Below are 14,441 nucleotides of genomic sequence, written 5' to 3' on the forward strand. Positions count from 1 at the left end.
TCTTAAAAGTATTGGTTAGTATTATAGTCGAATCGTATATCATATCATATATTAAAAGTTTAATTTTTTGTATTATATATCAAGTATCGTATCGTACCGTACAATTTTTAAAACATAGATTAATAAATAATAATAAATTTTAATTGATACGCATCATTTTGAAAAATATAAAAAACATCATTGAAAATTTAAAATTTCTCCTAAATATCCATAATATATCATCATTTTCTCTAAAAAATATATTAATCTGTATCAATAATATATATTATACTGTAAAATACGTATCATATCATATGATATATTTATTTTGTTGTATTAATTTATTATACTTTATAATATATATTGTTTTTCACCTATATCATATCATACATTATAAAATACTGAAAACTATGTTGGTTAATATCATTTAGGCGCCTTAGGATAAAGTCTACTTGGAAAAGTCATGGCAAATGCAACCAAGGAGTGCTAGTCTTGAATGGAACTGATCACACATTTAAATTGTTAAAAATGTGTGTACAAATTAAGAAGATAAACCTTAGAAGAAACTTTATGACCAACTTGGTAGCCTTTGAATTGAAAATTGGTAATATCATTGACTAGAAGTTGTTTTATATGAATATTTAATCATTTAGTTGGCTTGTAAACATCATATCAGTAAAATGACATGAATACCCTTAAAATTTGTATATAATAACTAATTATACAAAGATATTCATACAATCTAATATGTTAGTATTTGATTATACGATGTTGAAACAAAAAAAAAACGTGATTGCATCATTCAATTACAAGTTATCACTTAAATTTATACAGATAAGTTATATGATTTATTTGTATACATAATTTTATTCAAATATAAATATAGCACCATGTCAAACAATTTCTTTTGTAAAAATCAAAATCAAATTGAGGATTAACAAAACTGATAGACCCTTATAACCTCCCAAGTAAAGGTCTGAGTTTAAACTTTTGTCACATTTATAAAATCTTGATTTATTTGATATAATAATTATAAGTTTGGTTATTATAACTCGAATATTAGAATTTTTAAGATAAAGATTTGAGTTTAAATTTATTTTAATTTATCTAATATAATAATTATAAATTTGATTATTATATTTTAGATTTACTTTTATCTGTATCCTGGGTTTACCCTTACCCATCGGGCAAATATTGTGGGAGTCTCGGTTATTAAAAAAAAAAATTGAAAAGAAATTTTGATAGAAAATGATGGGAAAAGACCACACGGCTGTGTTTTGTCGAGATACAAGGAAGTCAACAATATGAATGAGTCAAATTTTTTGTTTGAATTAAATTTCATTGAAGATAAGCTTCCCTTTCTTGACCGCCATTCCATCTAATAAATGTTCCAAATGTAAAGGCCTTACTACTTCACGTTATTGATGGGGAATTGTTGCAGAAAATCTAACAAATGCACTCATGCTACTTCCACTAATTGTTCTGCAGGTTAGTCTTCATTTCAACTGCTTCTTCTAATTTGCTTTCAGAATTTTGTTTATGGGTTGTGTTATTTACAGGAAATACAAAGTCTGAAAGTGAGCAGAAGCCTTCAGAATGTTCGAGAAAAGTATTGCAAGTTGATGAAACAACTGCTGATTTGAAGATCAAGTCGTTCAGCTTCAGTGATCTGAAGAATGCAACGAAGAACTTTCGATCGGATTTTCTTATTGGAGAAGGAGGATTTGGGTGTGTGTTCAAAGGATGGATTGATGAAAACACTTTGTCTCCAGCAAAACCAGGAAGTGGAATTGTGGTGGCTATAAAGAGACTCAAAGATGGAAGTTTTCAAGGTCACAGGGAATGGCTGGTATGTGGATCCAATTAATATTTATTAATATATAAGCTTAATTCATTTGTTTTTCATTCATTTTCCTTGATTTGGGCAGGCTGAAATAAACTATTTGAGTCAGCTTCACCATCCCAATCTTGTGAAACTAATTGGGTATTGTGCAGAATCAGAAAACAGACTTCTGGTTTATGAATATATGCCCAAAGGAAGTTTGGAGAGCCACTTATTTAGAAGTAAGAAATTCTCATTTCATTTGTCTCAACTACAACTACTTTTTCGTTCCTCAAATTCTGATGGGTATCTTTTTTTCTTTTCTTCTGAGGAGTTTAGAAGCAGGAAGATTTTTGATTTGGTTAATTTTGACTTTTCCAATCTTTTAAGAGAGGTGAGTCTGAAAGTGGGCCATTTTGGGTCGAATCCAATATAACCTTATCATAACCACTGACCAGGTCGTGCCAAAGTCTGTCAAAGCATGGGTCTCATCGGTCACGTTAGCCTATAGAATGACAAGGCTTAGGGTACAAACCAAAGTCTTGGAGTTATGACTATTGGTTTTTAACGAGATGGCCCATGTGCTTTGCATGTCGGTCAGTCGTATTATGTAATTTTTTTACAATAATATTTTGATCTTTAATTTTTTTGCAAGTCATGCTAGATTGACCAAAAGGCTTTACTCAAAAACCTCCAACATGGCTAGCATAATTCATGGTTTTGATATGACTAATTGTATTATGAATCATACCCCTATGAGTCAGACTTTTTTTGTGGTCGACTTAAACTTTAGACATTTTTAGAGAAAAGTGATTATACAAAAAGAAAAGGTCAATATGTAATTTCAAACTTTAGAAGGGCTATAAATGTAAAGTAAACCTTAAGGGGAGTCCTTGTAATCTAAATTTATGGATACCCATTATTTAATTATTAGTTTAATAACTTGGGATTGTAATATTTTGCATTAAAGGCCTTTTCAATCTATTTATTTGAAATTTGTTATGATAAAAACATTATTATAATTGAAAAGTAAGAATTTTCTTCAAGCACTTCTAGCAAGCTAATATGATGATGGCTTTAATCTATTTCATATATTTGTTTGCATCTGATAATTCTTCTTAATTTTCTTTACATATTTTCAGGCCATAATCTATCATCTATATCAAGTCATAAAATTAATTTCAAGTTAGACATGTCATTATGCAGGAGGAGTTGAACCGATTGGTTGGGCCACAAGGATGAAAATTGCCATTGATGTTGCAAGAGGATTGTCATTTTTGCATGGTTTAGACTCCAGTGTCATCTACCGAGATTTAAAGGCTTCCAACATTCTACTTGATTCGGTATTCTTTATAATATTATGATGCAACATTAATGAATTAATGTTGAATATATGATAATGCTGAATTATTTTAAAATTTTAGGACTTCAATGCAAAGCTTTCAGACTTTGGTTTAGCAAGGGATGGTCCAACAGGGGACAAAAGTCATGTTTCAACAAGAGTTGTTGGAACAAGGGGTTATGCTGCTCCTGAATATGTAGCCACAGGTCACTTGAATCCCAAGAGTGATGTGTATAGCTTTGGTGTTGTCTTGTTAGAGTTGCTATCAGGAAGGCGAGCAATGGAGGACGAAAGAGTTGGAGTTGTGGAAGAAAGTCTTGTGGAGTGGGCAGGACCATTCCTGAAAGACAGTCGACGAGTGCTTAGAATCATGGACACAAGGTTGGGCGGTCAGTACTCAAAGAAAGCTGTCCAAGCTGTTGCTGCAGTTGCTTTGCAGTGCTTACATGACGATCCGAAGAACAGGCCTAACATGGTTAAGGTTCTAGCTACTTTAGAACAACTGCAAACATCGAGAGACATGGCATTGACACCACCACATGCTAAAATGGCACATCCCAGATCTATGCAAACTAATCGTCCTCACAAAACACCTTCATCTGTATGATAAATATTAACCATATGCAGCTTGTGTAATTTGTACTTTGTAAAGTTATGGCTTAAGAAAATATATCTCCTTCATATTTTGAAGGTCTAAATGCTAATAAAATCACTGTGCCATTACCTACAGCATAAAGTTGAATCTACTGAAAGATTTGAGCAGTAGCAAATGCTGATAAATTCTTCTCAAGTTGAATAATCCTATCTGAAATGTTTCTTTGGCCCTTCAGAAATTGAGTGTACCACTTAGCAGAGAGCTTGGGGTATCTGGATAAATCTGGGTCATCCAAATCTACATAATACAGCCCGTAGCCTGACTCGTAGCCGTCCAACATCTCGAATAGATCTAGGAAGGACCAAGTGAAATAGCCTCTAACATTTGATCCATTCCTTTAAAAATTAATAATAAAAGAAACCAAAACAAAAAGAGAATAGCATTAGAAGTCGTGAAAGTCCTAATAAAATTTAAAGAAAGAAGAAGCAGATTCACACACCTCAATGAGGGAAGCAAACCTTCTATGTATTCGGACAAAGACTTAACCCTTGGCCAATCTTCTAACGTTGAATTGCGTTGCATCCGCTGACCTGGTAAGGCATTTTATTCTTACTTTTGGCACCATAGAGGATACAATATGATAAAACATATATCATAGAAGTATGAGAATTATATTATATAGATATATGAAACTTAAAAAATTGCAATCTGAAATTACCTTAAACTAGTCTAATTATTAAAGTAAAGAAATAAAAGCCATCCTAATATTCCAAATCAAAACAAAATTTGATTGAAAACAAAGCAAAACATTGTATTATCTTAATACAAAAAGAAAAGTCAGACCTAATTTTTTTCCGGAGTTGAGTCCTTATGTAAAATCCTTTTCATATTAATTAAAAGTTTTGGTTAATACACAATAAATTATCCATCTTTGACAAGTAGACAAGTAATACTTTTCTATGTGACTAGTACAATAAGCCGCATAATCTATTTTACTTGTCATAGAAGATCCTCCTAAATCCCATATTTATCTTGTCTTCAAAGCCTTTAACAACTGACTTTATGGTAACAACAGGCGAAACTTGATATGCTAATGAATAAAAATAAATTATTGTTTCCCCCCCAATCTCTATTCTTTTTTCCTATCTTTTCTTTATACTCTCTTGATTCACCCTAATTCTTCTCTGTATCCTTGTGTTCTTTCCCTTTTCTGTCTTTCCTAGCTCTTTCTATTTCATGCTCTACATCAAAACTTTTCTTGCAGTTTTCTCATTTTCATATTCATATTTTGTGGGATAAAACCCCTTTTAGTATACTTGCGAATCAATTATCTATCACTCATTAAACTAGCCCAAGTGAAACTACAAAAATTAAAAACAACCAAAAAATTTCATTGATGTCTTGTTAGCAAGTGAAAGGACCTTCTCTATAAGAGTTCATGGAGAAAGAATGTGTTTTTTGCATGTGAGCAATTGTGGAGAACCAGGCAGAGAAAGACAGACCGTTTTCATGGATGTAAATAGGAGGGTTGCCATAAAGTTGCTTAAAATACTCCAGCACTCCTTGCAGACCCCAAGGTGCAACAGGAAACTGCATAAAACAATTGATTAGTAATACATTGAATGAACTTGCTTAGTAACAGCCCTACAAATATATTATGTTGTAATTCTCACCTCAAATGTTGATGAGTTATCAAGCATGGCTGTCAAAATTAAAAGTTCAGTTAGCTGTTCTACAATCAAACTGTCTAAAATTCAATGATGACTGAACTCAACTGACTTAACGATTCAGTCGAGCACACTGACAAATTAATAATCAATCAATGAAAGCGTATGTTCAATTCAGTAGAAAACATTTGTCAAGAACAATGTGACAAAAATCTGATGAAGGTTTTTCAGTTACAATTGAATAGAATTGACCAGGAAACAGTAATTGAGCTCAGGCAGGCCAAAGTAATTCCAATCACTAATAAGCTTAGTTTTCAACATCCATTCCTGGCCTTCATTAAATTTAATCTAATTAAGTTAAACAACATACGTATCAGCTGTACTGCCATGTCTGCATTAACATCTCTATGTTCGTCCTTTAGACTGTCAGAATTGTCCTTGACATACATTATGTTGTAATAGTTGACTCCAAGGAAGTCAAATGAACCCTTAACCCGCATGGATTCCAGATTGGTGAAGTCTGGCATTCTCGAGCCAGCATTCTTCTTCATTGAGATAGGATATTCTCCAGATACCAATGGATTCACAAACCTAGAAAAAAGAATGAGAGAAATAAAAAGAAAAGAAGCTTGCAAACAGCAAGTGCATCTAATTCAGAGGGGGAAGAAAAACAAGAGAAAAATCATAAAAGCACATGACGACTTTCATTTGATGGGTAGTATCACACAGACACTGTAACTGATAAGAATGATAGGGTTATGAAGTACTCAAGACAAGTTATATGAAAGAGATATACATGAATTTGCACTCACCAACCAAGGTAGAACTCGTTTGCTCTTTCAGTGGCAATTGCATCTTCTGTTGTATTTCTAAAAGGAACAAACCAATACGCAAACAAATTGAGTCCTATATATCCATGTTGCTTTTCCTGCATTGCCCACAACAGTTTTCCATGACTTGTCAACAATTTAATACAAATCTCAGTAGCCAAAGTCTACCTGTTTTATTGTTTAATGAAGAAAGGCTGGATGATATCTATCAGTCAACATTCCAAAACGAAATTTAAGATTAGAAGGCTCTAGCGTAAAATGATAAAAATCTTGGAGTGGAAGACAAGCAAAAGCAACCTCGAAAATATGAATTTTCTATCATTAGAACATTAAGGCCATTTAGAATCTTGTGAAGGGCCAATTCCACCCTCTGCTTTGCTCCAACATAAAATTTTCAAATTTAAGAGCTTCTTAGAAAGAGATTTAAGATCTTATTCTTTAGTATTTTTTAGCTAACTGATTCGCAATTTAATTGAGTTGTATATGAGAAATCAAAGAGCTTGTGGATCAAACACAACAAGAAATAGAAATACAAGAAATATCAACACCCAAACTGTTTATTCAAGTGGGTTCTTTTTACTTGTTAAACAGAAAGTTTAAGCAAATAGGTAAGAACCTAATAGTATAATTTAATCTCTAATCAATAGAAATGCAGAAGATTTATTTTAGTTTATGATCAACAGAAAGGAGCATTACAAATCAACAGGCTTTGACAAACCTTATACTTTTTCTTGTATAATCTTGCAGCTGATGCATGTGCTAACAAGATATGATGAGCTGCTATGTATGGCTCAGATGATGAGTTGCCTCTAGAACAGTTAATTCCAAACGGTAAAGAGCAACGTTGGGGCGGCAGAAATCCAAGGTCATAGCCTCCCAGTACAAACACATTGGCCTCATTCAAAGTTGTCCAGTATGAAACCCTGTCACCAAACCTTTTAAAGCATACATCTGCATAAGCTGTGAAGTCTTTCCTGCATCCACATATTTAGTCACATTTATCCCACTGTATGTGTAAACCAATCACAGGAAACCACTTAAGACCAAAGGGAATTTATACACAATCTTTCGATTAAGCCATCCTCCATACTCATCTTCAAGCACCTGTGGAAGATCATGATGATGTAATGTAACATGTGGCTGGATTCCTGCTTAATTGATAGATGGATATATATTAACACAACATTTGCTTAATAGTTGAAAATACTTTGAATAGATAAAATGCTAATCCCAAAACGATAGCTTGAAGAAAATTTTGATAAAGTTCCTATGCAATAAGACTTTTGATTATAACCATGACTGATTAATTCATTGATGAGATTGTTGTAATACTGTAAACCCTTCGGATTAACCGGTCCTCTTCCATCTGAAATAAACAACAACATTTCAAGACTGAGAAAATGAACCACAAATTACTAGTTTCTTGTTCGGTAGTTAAATTGTAGTTAAGTAATCCTACTTGGGATAAGTCTCGACCATGAAATGGAAAATCTGTAGGCTTCTAAACCAGTGTCTACCATGAGTTGGACATCTTCCTGAAAGAACCTCATCATAAATAGGTTATGCTTGATCACACAACATCATGTGCTATGTTATTGCTAAAGAACCCAGAATTTACCTTATATTTATGATAGTGATCACATGCAACATCTCCATTAGCTCCATGCGAAGTTCCTGAAATTAAACTCAGCAATCCAACAACTACTTCATGAGCATTCGAAATTGGCCTCATTCACGAAACTATGAAATTGTGATAGTGATTGAAGAGTAATTTTGACTTTTAATCAACTAAGACTGTCTCAAAACATAAAAATTAGAATAAAACTATACTTACAAACAAAGTATACAAACTTATTTATACAAACTCAGGTGCAATTTGTGATTGGGTAACTTGTTTGTTTATTTTTTCTCTCAAAACAAAATCATCAATCAGATACTAAGTATAAATAAGTTTGTATAATTTGTTTGTTTTAAAAATTATAAGAAACATATAGATTTAAAAAAAAAAAAAAAAAGAAACAGACCAGAGTGAGCAAAAGTGTCCCATATGCTTGGAGTCCTTCCATCTGCAGCAGCTGCACCTTCAATCTTTACAGAAATACAAAATCATGTGTGCATTAATTTATCGCTTAGAGTTTGTTAGAATTCATTTCCTTCCTGTTTATAAAATCAATGACAAAGACCATAATAGAAAGAAAAAAACTAACCTGATAAGCTGAGCTACCTGAGCCGAAGACAAAGTCAGGAGGGAAGTCATCTCTGCTAAATTGATTGCCACAGCCAACCCTTTTTATGGAAAGAACAATGAAGAAAATTACAAGGTGCAGAAACTCCATTTGTGAGAGAGTTGACAGAATAATAGTTGCTCGGTCTGTGGGCAGACATTCATGGAGCGTCACTTAATTGACTATTGACACTTTTCATTCAATGGCAAAAGACAAAGATGTCCTGCTTGCAAGCTCTTTAAAAATGAGCCACAACTTTTTTGTGGTTCTGTGTTTTCAGGGCCAAAAGATTTTTTCCCACCCCAGGTTTGGCATATATCCCAACTTTTATCTATGTAATTTCAAAAACTTAAATATTTATTCTTTTATTAAAATTTTTTGTTAAAATTAAAGGTTAAATATTATTTAATTAAAAATATTTAAAAAACTAAAATTTTATCATATTTTTCCTACTTAGTTTAAAAAGTTAATAATTTCTCCTCATCCAAAGATTAAAAAGTTAATAATTTTCCCTTACCCAAAGATTGAAAAGTGATCATTTTTCTCTTAGGAGTTTTCCTTCTTTCTCTGACAATCATCTCCATTCCACCCATTGGTTGGCCTTTTCAAATCTCTTCTTCTCTCTCTAAAGCATGGCGATCTTTGGTTATTTTTGTAAGATGAAGACGAATCATCTTTGTTTAACGAAAAGACAAAGATAATTTGGCCAAACAAAGACAATTTCTGTTTATCAGATTGAAGATCAACATCTCCAGAATGCAACGAAGATCATTTTCCTTTGTTGACGCGACGAAGAATGCAATGGAGCCAATTCAATGCGACAAAGAACATGGACTGATTTGTTTTTGTCGAACACTCTTTGTCTTCTTTATTGTTTTCTCCGATTCATCATCTCTAAGGACTGAGAGATAACGCCAATAGAGAAAGAAGAGTGAGCGTCGTGGATTCTAGATTGGATTCCAATCGCTAAAGAAACAGAAAAAGATTGAAATCCTAAAGAAAAAATATATATAACTTTTCAAAATTTAGGTGTAAGGGAAAATTATTGGTTTTTAAAACTAAAGGATAAAATTATAATAAAATTTTAGTTTTTTAAATATTTTTAGTTAAATAATATTTCTACCTTTAATTTTAATAAAAAATTTTAATAAAAGGGTGAAAATATAAATTTTTAAACTTTTACAGGTGAAAGTTGGCGTGGAAATAAGTCTTTGGCCTTTTGGTAAAAAGTTTACACGTGGGACCGGAGGTTGTCTTCTCATCAAAACTCAAAAGGAGAGGCCAAAGGAATTGTTCCTACCCAGGGTTTGATGCATTAACAATTCTCATCAACTAAATTTAAAGAGTCACCTGTCATCCAATTCTGTTAATGTCTTCAGTTAGTTTAGGACTTAAATAATTGATTTACCTTTTCCTAATGTAACACCCAAAATACCCTCATTAATTAATAAAATTTAAATTATTAATTTTGATAATTGAATAATTGAATTTAAATTTTTGATTTACCTTAGTTAATTAATGCATAATGAATTTTAATTTAATTTAATTTAGACTGTTCCCTCAACCAAGATAAACTTCTCACATAAGATCTTATGTAACATTTGATTGGATATTTACAAGACATAGTTCAATGTTACAATTCTATCAAATTTCAGAGATAAATAATGTACCTTTCTGATTACAACTAATCTAATTACACTACTTACCAGTAATCTCCACATGAGCATGCACCATTAACAAAGTGATGAAACCTGTAATTGTCCCTCATTATGATCTCTCTCTTTTCAACCTTGGATATATACTTAGTTGCAGAGTGGCAATCTCCACACATTCTCAAGTTCTTGATTATTCTTAAAGGGCTTCCACCCTCTGTACTTATCAAACCAAATGCTAATGCCAACTTTTCACTATGTCCACACAGGCTAAACTCCTTTTTATCTTCTTCAACATTCTGCAGCACATAATTTGTATCTGGGACGTATCCGATTTTCTTTATCTCAAAATACAAGCTTTCTAACTTGTCCAATATTTCATCCATCAATGGGTGTGAAGTATCACCAACAATGAAGCTATGAATTATGCCCTTCACGTCAATCCAGCTGCAACCTGGAGATTTAGTCACTCCTCTTTCTTTCATTAAGCATCGTACTTTAGCTGCATCCTCCCATCGCCCTGCTGTGGAGTAAATGTTTGCCAACAGTATGTAATTCCCAGAAACTTGAGGCTCAAGTTCAAGAAGATGCCCTGCTGCATATTCAGCAAGGTCTGGGTTACGATGTATTCTACAACCACCTAATAAAGATCCCCAAACAGCTGAATTGGGTTCAAAGGGCATCTTCTTTATGAAGTCTAGTGCTTCATCAAACTGGCCAGCACGTGCCATTAGATCCACCATACAACAATATTGCTCCATGGCTGGTTCCATGTTGTACTCTATTTTCATCATTTCAAAATACTTCCACCCTTCATCAAATAATCCTGAATGACTACAAGCAGATAAGAGATTTGTAAATGTCGCATGGTTTGGCTTCAGTCCAATTGCTCTCAAACATCGAAAAAGGTTTACAGCATCCATCCCAAAACCATGCATTCCAAAAACCGAAATCATGATGTTCCACGAGACTAGATCATTACGGGGCATTAACTCAAAAACTTTTCGACTCTTTTCGATTGCTCCACATCGTCCATACATGTCAATAAGAGCATTCCATACAAAAATTCCAATACTGAGTCCATTCCTGATGATGAACTGATGAATTTCTTTACCCTGGCGCAGAGCAGCTAATTTTGCACATGCTGGAAGGACTGAGACTATTGTTACAGTATCAGGTTTCACGTTAGTGAGTATCATATGTTGAAGTAAGTTCAAAGAATCAATCACTCGCCCACTTTGCACAAAGGCAGAGAGAATTGAATTCCAAATGACAATGTCTCTAGTGGAGAGCTGATTAAAAACAGAGAGGGAACTCTTTAAACAACAAGAAGCTGCATACATTGAAATAAGAGCACTTCCTACACCTGTTGATAGTTGAATATGGTGCCTTATAACATAGCCATGAATCTCCTTTCCTAACTTCAAATCCTTTACTTGGGCACAAGCAGCAAGAACCCCAGATATAGAAGTGGTGTTTGGTTCAATATCTGTTTGGTTCATTCTATAGAAAAACTCAAGAGCTATCTTCCCTTGTCCACTTTGGGTAAAACCTGTAATCAGCCCATTCCATGTGATAATGTCCGGTTCAACACCTTGTATCTCCATCTCATTGAGAAGTTCAATGGATTCCTCATAAAAACCTTCAAGTGCACAACCAGCTAGCATTGTATTCCAAGATACCAAATCTTTGTGTTCAATTTTGCCAAATTCCCAACGTGCAGCATCTAGACACTGGCACTTAGCATAGAAGTCAACCAATGAGTTACCTACCATTAAATCTGACCGCAACCTGTCCTTCTTTATACAGTATCCATGGATCTCCTTGCCATGATGAAGCAAATACAAGTTGGTACAAGCTGAAATTACACTAGCTATGGTTCTGGAGTTCGGTTTCACTCCTTGATTCAGCATTTGCTTAAAAAAATGCAAAGCCTGAGATGAATAACCATTCTGCTCATGTCCAGCTATCAATGCAGTCCAAGACACCAAATTTGGTTTAAAGTCTTTCAAATCACTCATTTGAATAAACCACTTAGAAGCCTCCTTGAGTCGTCCATTTTGGGCATATCCTGTGATAATTGAATTCCATGTGACTTGATCAGGAAAAACACCATCAAGCTTCATATCCTTGACACATTTTAAGGCCTTGTCAAAATCTCCTCTTGATGCATAACCCGAAACCATCATGTTCCACATCACAACATCCTTAAACTCAATTTCCTCAAACAACTCCCTTGCTATTTCCATTCTTCCACATTTTATGAACATGTCAAGCAAAGATCTCTTAACACAAGCGTTCCCTTCAAATTCAATACTAATCATATAATCATAAACATCCTTCCCTACTCGAAAATCCTTCAACTCCGAACATGCCTTAAAAACCTTCGGAAAAACAAAGTGATCAGGTCTAACTCCTTCACTAGTCATCAAATAAAACAAATTTACAATTTCTTCATAATAACCCAGCACATTATACATTCCCATCATTGAAGTCCAACTAAACACATTTCTTTCAGGCATTTTTTCAAAAACTTTGCGAGCATCATTTACACGACCAAGTTTACAGTATAACTCCAGCAATTGACTACCCAGGAATGCACACAGTTCAACTCCACAAACAATCAAATGAGCATGAAGTTGAGAACCCAGTTCCAGATTATTGAATTGTTTGCATTTTTTAAAGATTAAAGCATAAATTTCAGTACAAGCATCAGGGTTTGTGAAGTCCAAAGATTGAAGCATAAGGGTTACATTCTGAACAAGAGAGGCATGCTTGGTGGAATTCCTGGCATTGGGTAAATGGGTTTTGGGTGTTGTTGAATAAGTGTCAAATTGAGCAAGTGTTGAAGCTAATGTTTGACAATTCCTTGTTGAAAAGGAGTATAACTTAGGCTGTTTCATAGTCTGTAATGAGAGAGGGTTATGAGCGGCAAACGGGATTCCAAAGATGGCCATCATTTGCTTTGCTCTGCTCCGATCAGAAATTCATGGAAAAATTATTATGAGATTTCTTTTAGCATTTTTTGTTTCGTTCATCCACTTTTTATAATCTTCTATTTTGCACTGCGTGACCTTTTTCCAGTGTAAAATTCAATTCAATTCAACCAGAAACAAACATTATAATTGTGTGTATTTATTTTTTATATACAATTTATATAAACCGATGATATATTATCGTATAATTAAATAATTTTAAATTAAAGATAAATCAATATCCAATCATATAATAATATATCTCTGTGTATTCGAATTATATACTAAAAATAAATACATATAACATTGTTTATCTAATTACTACCTCTCTTTTAGTTATTATAATATTACAAAGTTAATATTTATTTTATTTAATTAAATAATAAATAATATAAAAAATATTTTTTTAAAATATTAATATTTTAATATTATTTTATTATATCTAATTAAATACAATAATTATTTATATTTATCTATTTTTATCTAATGTAATAATAATTTATACATAATAATAATTTTTTAGACAATTTATATTTATGATAATATGTCTCTTCTGAAAATAGAATATTATCAAAATTAAAGACATACTAAAAAATATAATCAGTAATCAATAAAATTACTCCTATATAATTTTAGTACATAATATATTATTAAATAATTAAATAATTTTAAATTAAAAATAAAATAATATCAATTATATATATATATATATATATATATATATAAAAGAATGATAATGCATGTCAGGCAAGAGTAGCAATAATAGGACATACAAGGCAACCGAGTTAATTTATACACAAAATAAAATAGTACAACGGGAAGTGTGAGCCATGTTCATAGTACAAAGTTGTACTAACACCAATCATTCAAACTTTACTACATTGTTGGAGTACCACGCCCAGCTGGCCTTTTGTGTAGTACAATCGACTTAGTCTTAAACTAATTGATTTCTAATTCTGATATATTATCTATATATACCTATAAAGTATCGTACATGAATAGAGCAGTTGCAGAGCCAAAGTAGAAGAGCCTGAGTCGCAAGACCATGCTTGTTTACAGGTGGAGAAGACCTACAGGGGCCAGCTGAGAACACATGTGATCAGCCTCAGGGACGCTTCTCTAGCTTGTGTCATCTGGGGTGTTTGATGTGTTCTCAGGTCGCCCCTGTGGGGCTTTCTTCACTGCCAAATCATGTTCATTCGTCTGCAGGTTTCAAGATTGTGCAAAGCTTGTTTTAAGGGTGATACTATACTTCTCAGATGATATCTCAAATTTCTCATTTTAAGTGTATATGTAAATAAGGAGTTAATGTGAAAGTTGGGATAGAAAATTTGAGATATCTTTTGGGAAGTCT

At 33.0% G+C, this 14,441-nt stretch overlaps 3 protein-coding genes across 4 annotated transcripts; 1 reads left to right on the forward strand and 2 right to left on the reverse strand.

Moving 5' to 3' along the window:
* The first annotated feature begins 1,311 nt into the window (after nucleotides 1-1,311).
* On the forward strand, nucleotides 1,312-3,872 carry LOC123208437 (probable serine/threonine-protein kinase PBL2). Its single transcript, XM_044625965.1, has 5 exons — nucleotides 1,312-1,467; nucleotides 1,539-1,828; nucleotides 1,908-2,043; nucleotides 3,008-3,144; nucleotides 3,226-3,872. The coding sequence occupies exons 1-5, from the start codon at nucleotides 1,404-1,406 to the stop codon at nucleotides 3,748-3,750; spliced, it is 1,152 nt and encodes a 383-aa protein (XP_044481900.1). The 5' UTR covers nucleotides 1,312-1,403; the 3' UTR covers nucleotides 3,751-3,872.
* On the reverse strand, nucleotides 3,708-8,660 carry LOC123208436 (beta-glucosidase 11-like). Of its 2 annotated transcripts, XM_044625963.1 has the most exons (14): nucleotides 8,443-8,660; nucleotides 8,260-8,323; nucleotides 7,854-7,909; nucleotides 7,695-7,770; nucleotides 7,530-7,601; nucleotides 7,296-7,383; nucleotides 6,954-7,209; nucleotides 6,218-6,333; nucleotides 5,776-5,996; nucleotides 5,412-5,440; nucleotides 5,241-5,328; nucleotides 4,238-4,328; nucleotides 3,868-4,133; nucleotides 3,708-3,742 (listed from the first exon to the last, which is right to left on the reverse strand). In XM_044625963.1, the coding sequence occupies exons 1-13, from the start codon at nucleotides 8,569-8,571 to the stop codon at nucleotides 3,887-3,889; spliced, it is 1,533 nt and encodes a 510-aa protein (XP_044481898.1). In that variant the 5' UTR covers nucleotides 8,572-8,660; the 3' UTR covers nucleotides 3,708-3,742; nucleotides 3,868-3,886. The 2 variants fall into 2 exon arrangements, with proteins under 2 accessions (XP_044481898.1, XP_044481897.1); XM_044625962.1 differs by having other exon boundaries at nucleotides 3,723-4,133; nucleotides 8,443-8,659.
* Nucleotides 8,661-10,035: 1,375 nt separating this feature from the next.
* On the reverse strand, nucleotides 10,036-13,138 carry LOC123204485 (putative pentatricopeptide repeat-containing protein At3g23330). Its single transcript, XM_044621161.1, has one exon. It carries the CDS (start codon nucleotides 13,070-13,072, stop codon nucleotides 10,163-10,165), a length of 2,910 nt encoding a protein of 969 aa, XP_044477096.1. The 5' UTR covers nucleotides 13,073-13,138; the 3' UTR covers nucleotides 10,036-10,162.
* Between the last annotated feature and the right edge of the window lie 1,303 nt (nucleotides 13,139-14,441).

The sequence above is a fragment of the Mangifera indica genome, chromosome 2 (assembly GCF_011075055.1).
Source record: "Mangifera indica cultivar Alphonso chromosome 2, CATAS_Mindica_2.1, whole genome shotgun sequence".
Classification (NCBI taxonomy): Eukaryota; Viridiplantae; Streptophyta; class Magnoliopsida; order Sapindales; family Anacardiaceae; genus Mangifera; species Mangifera indica.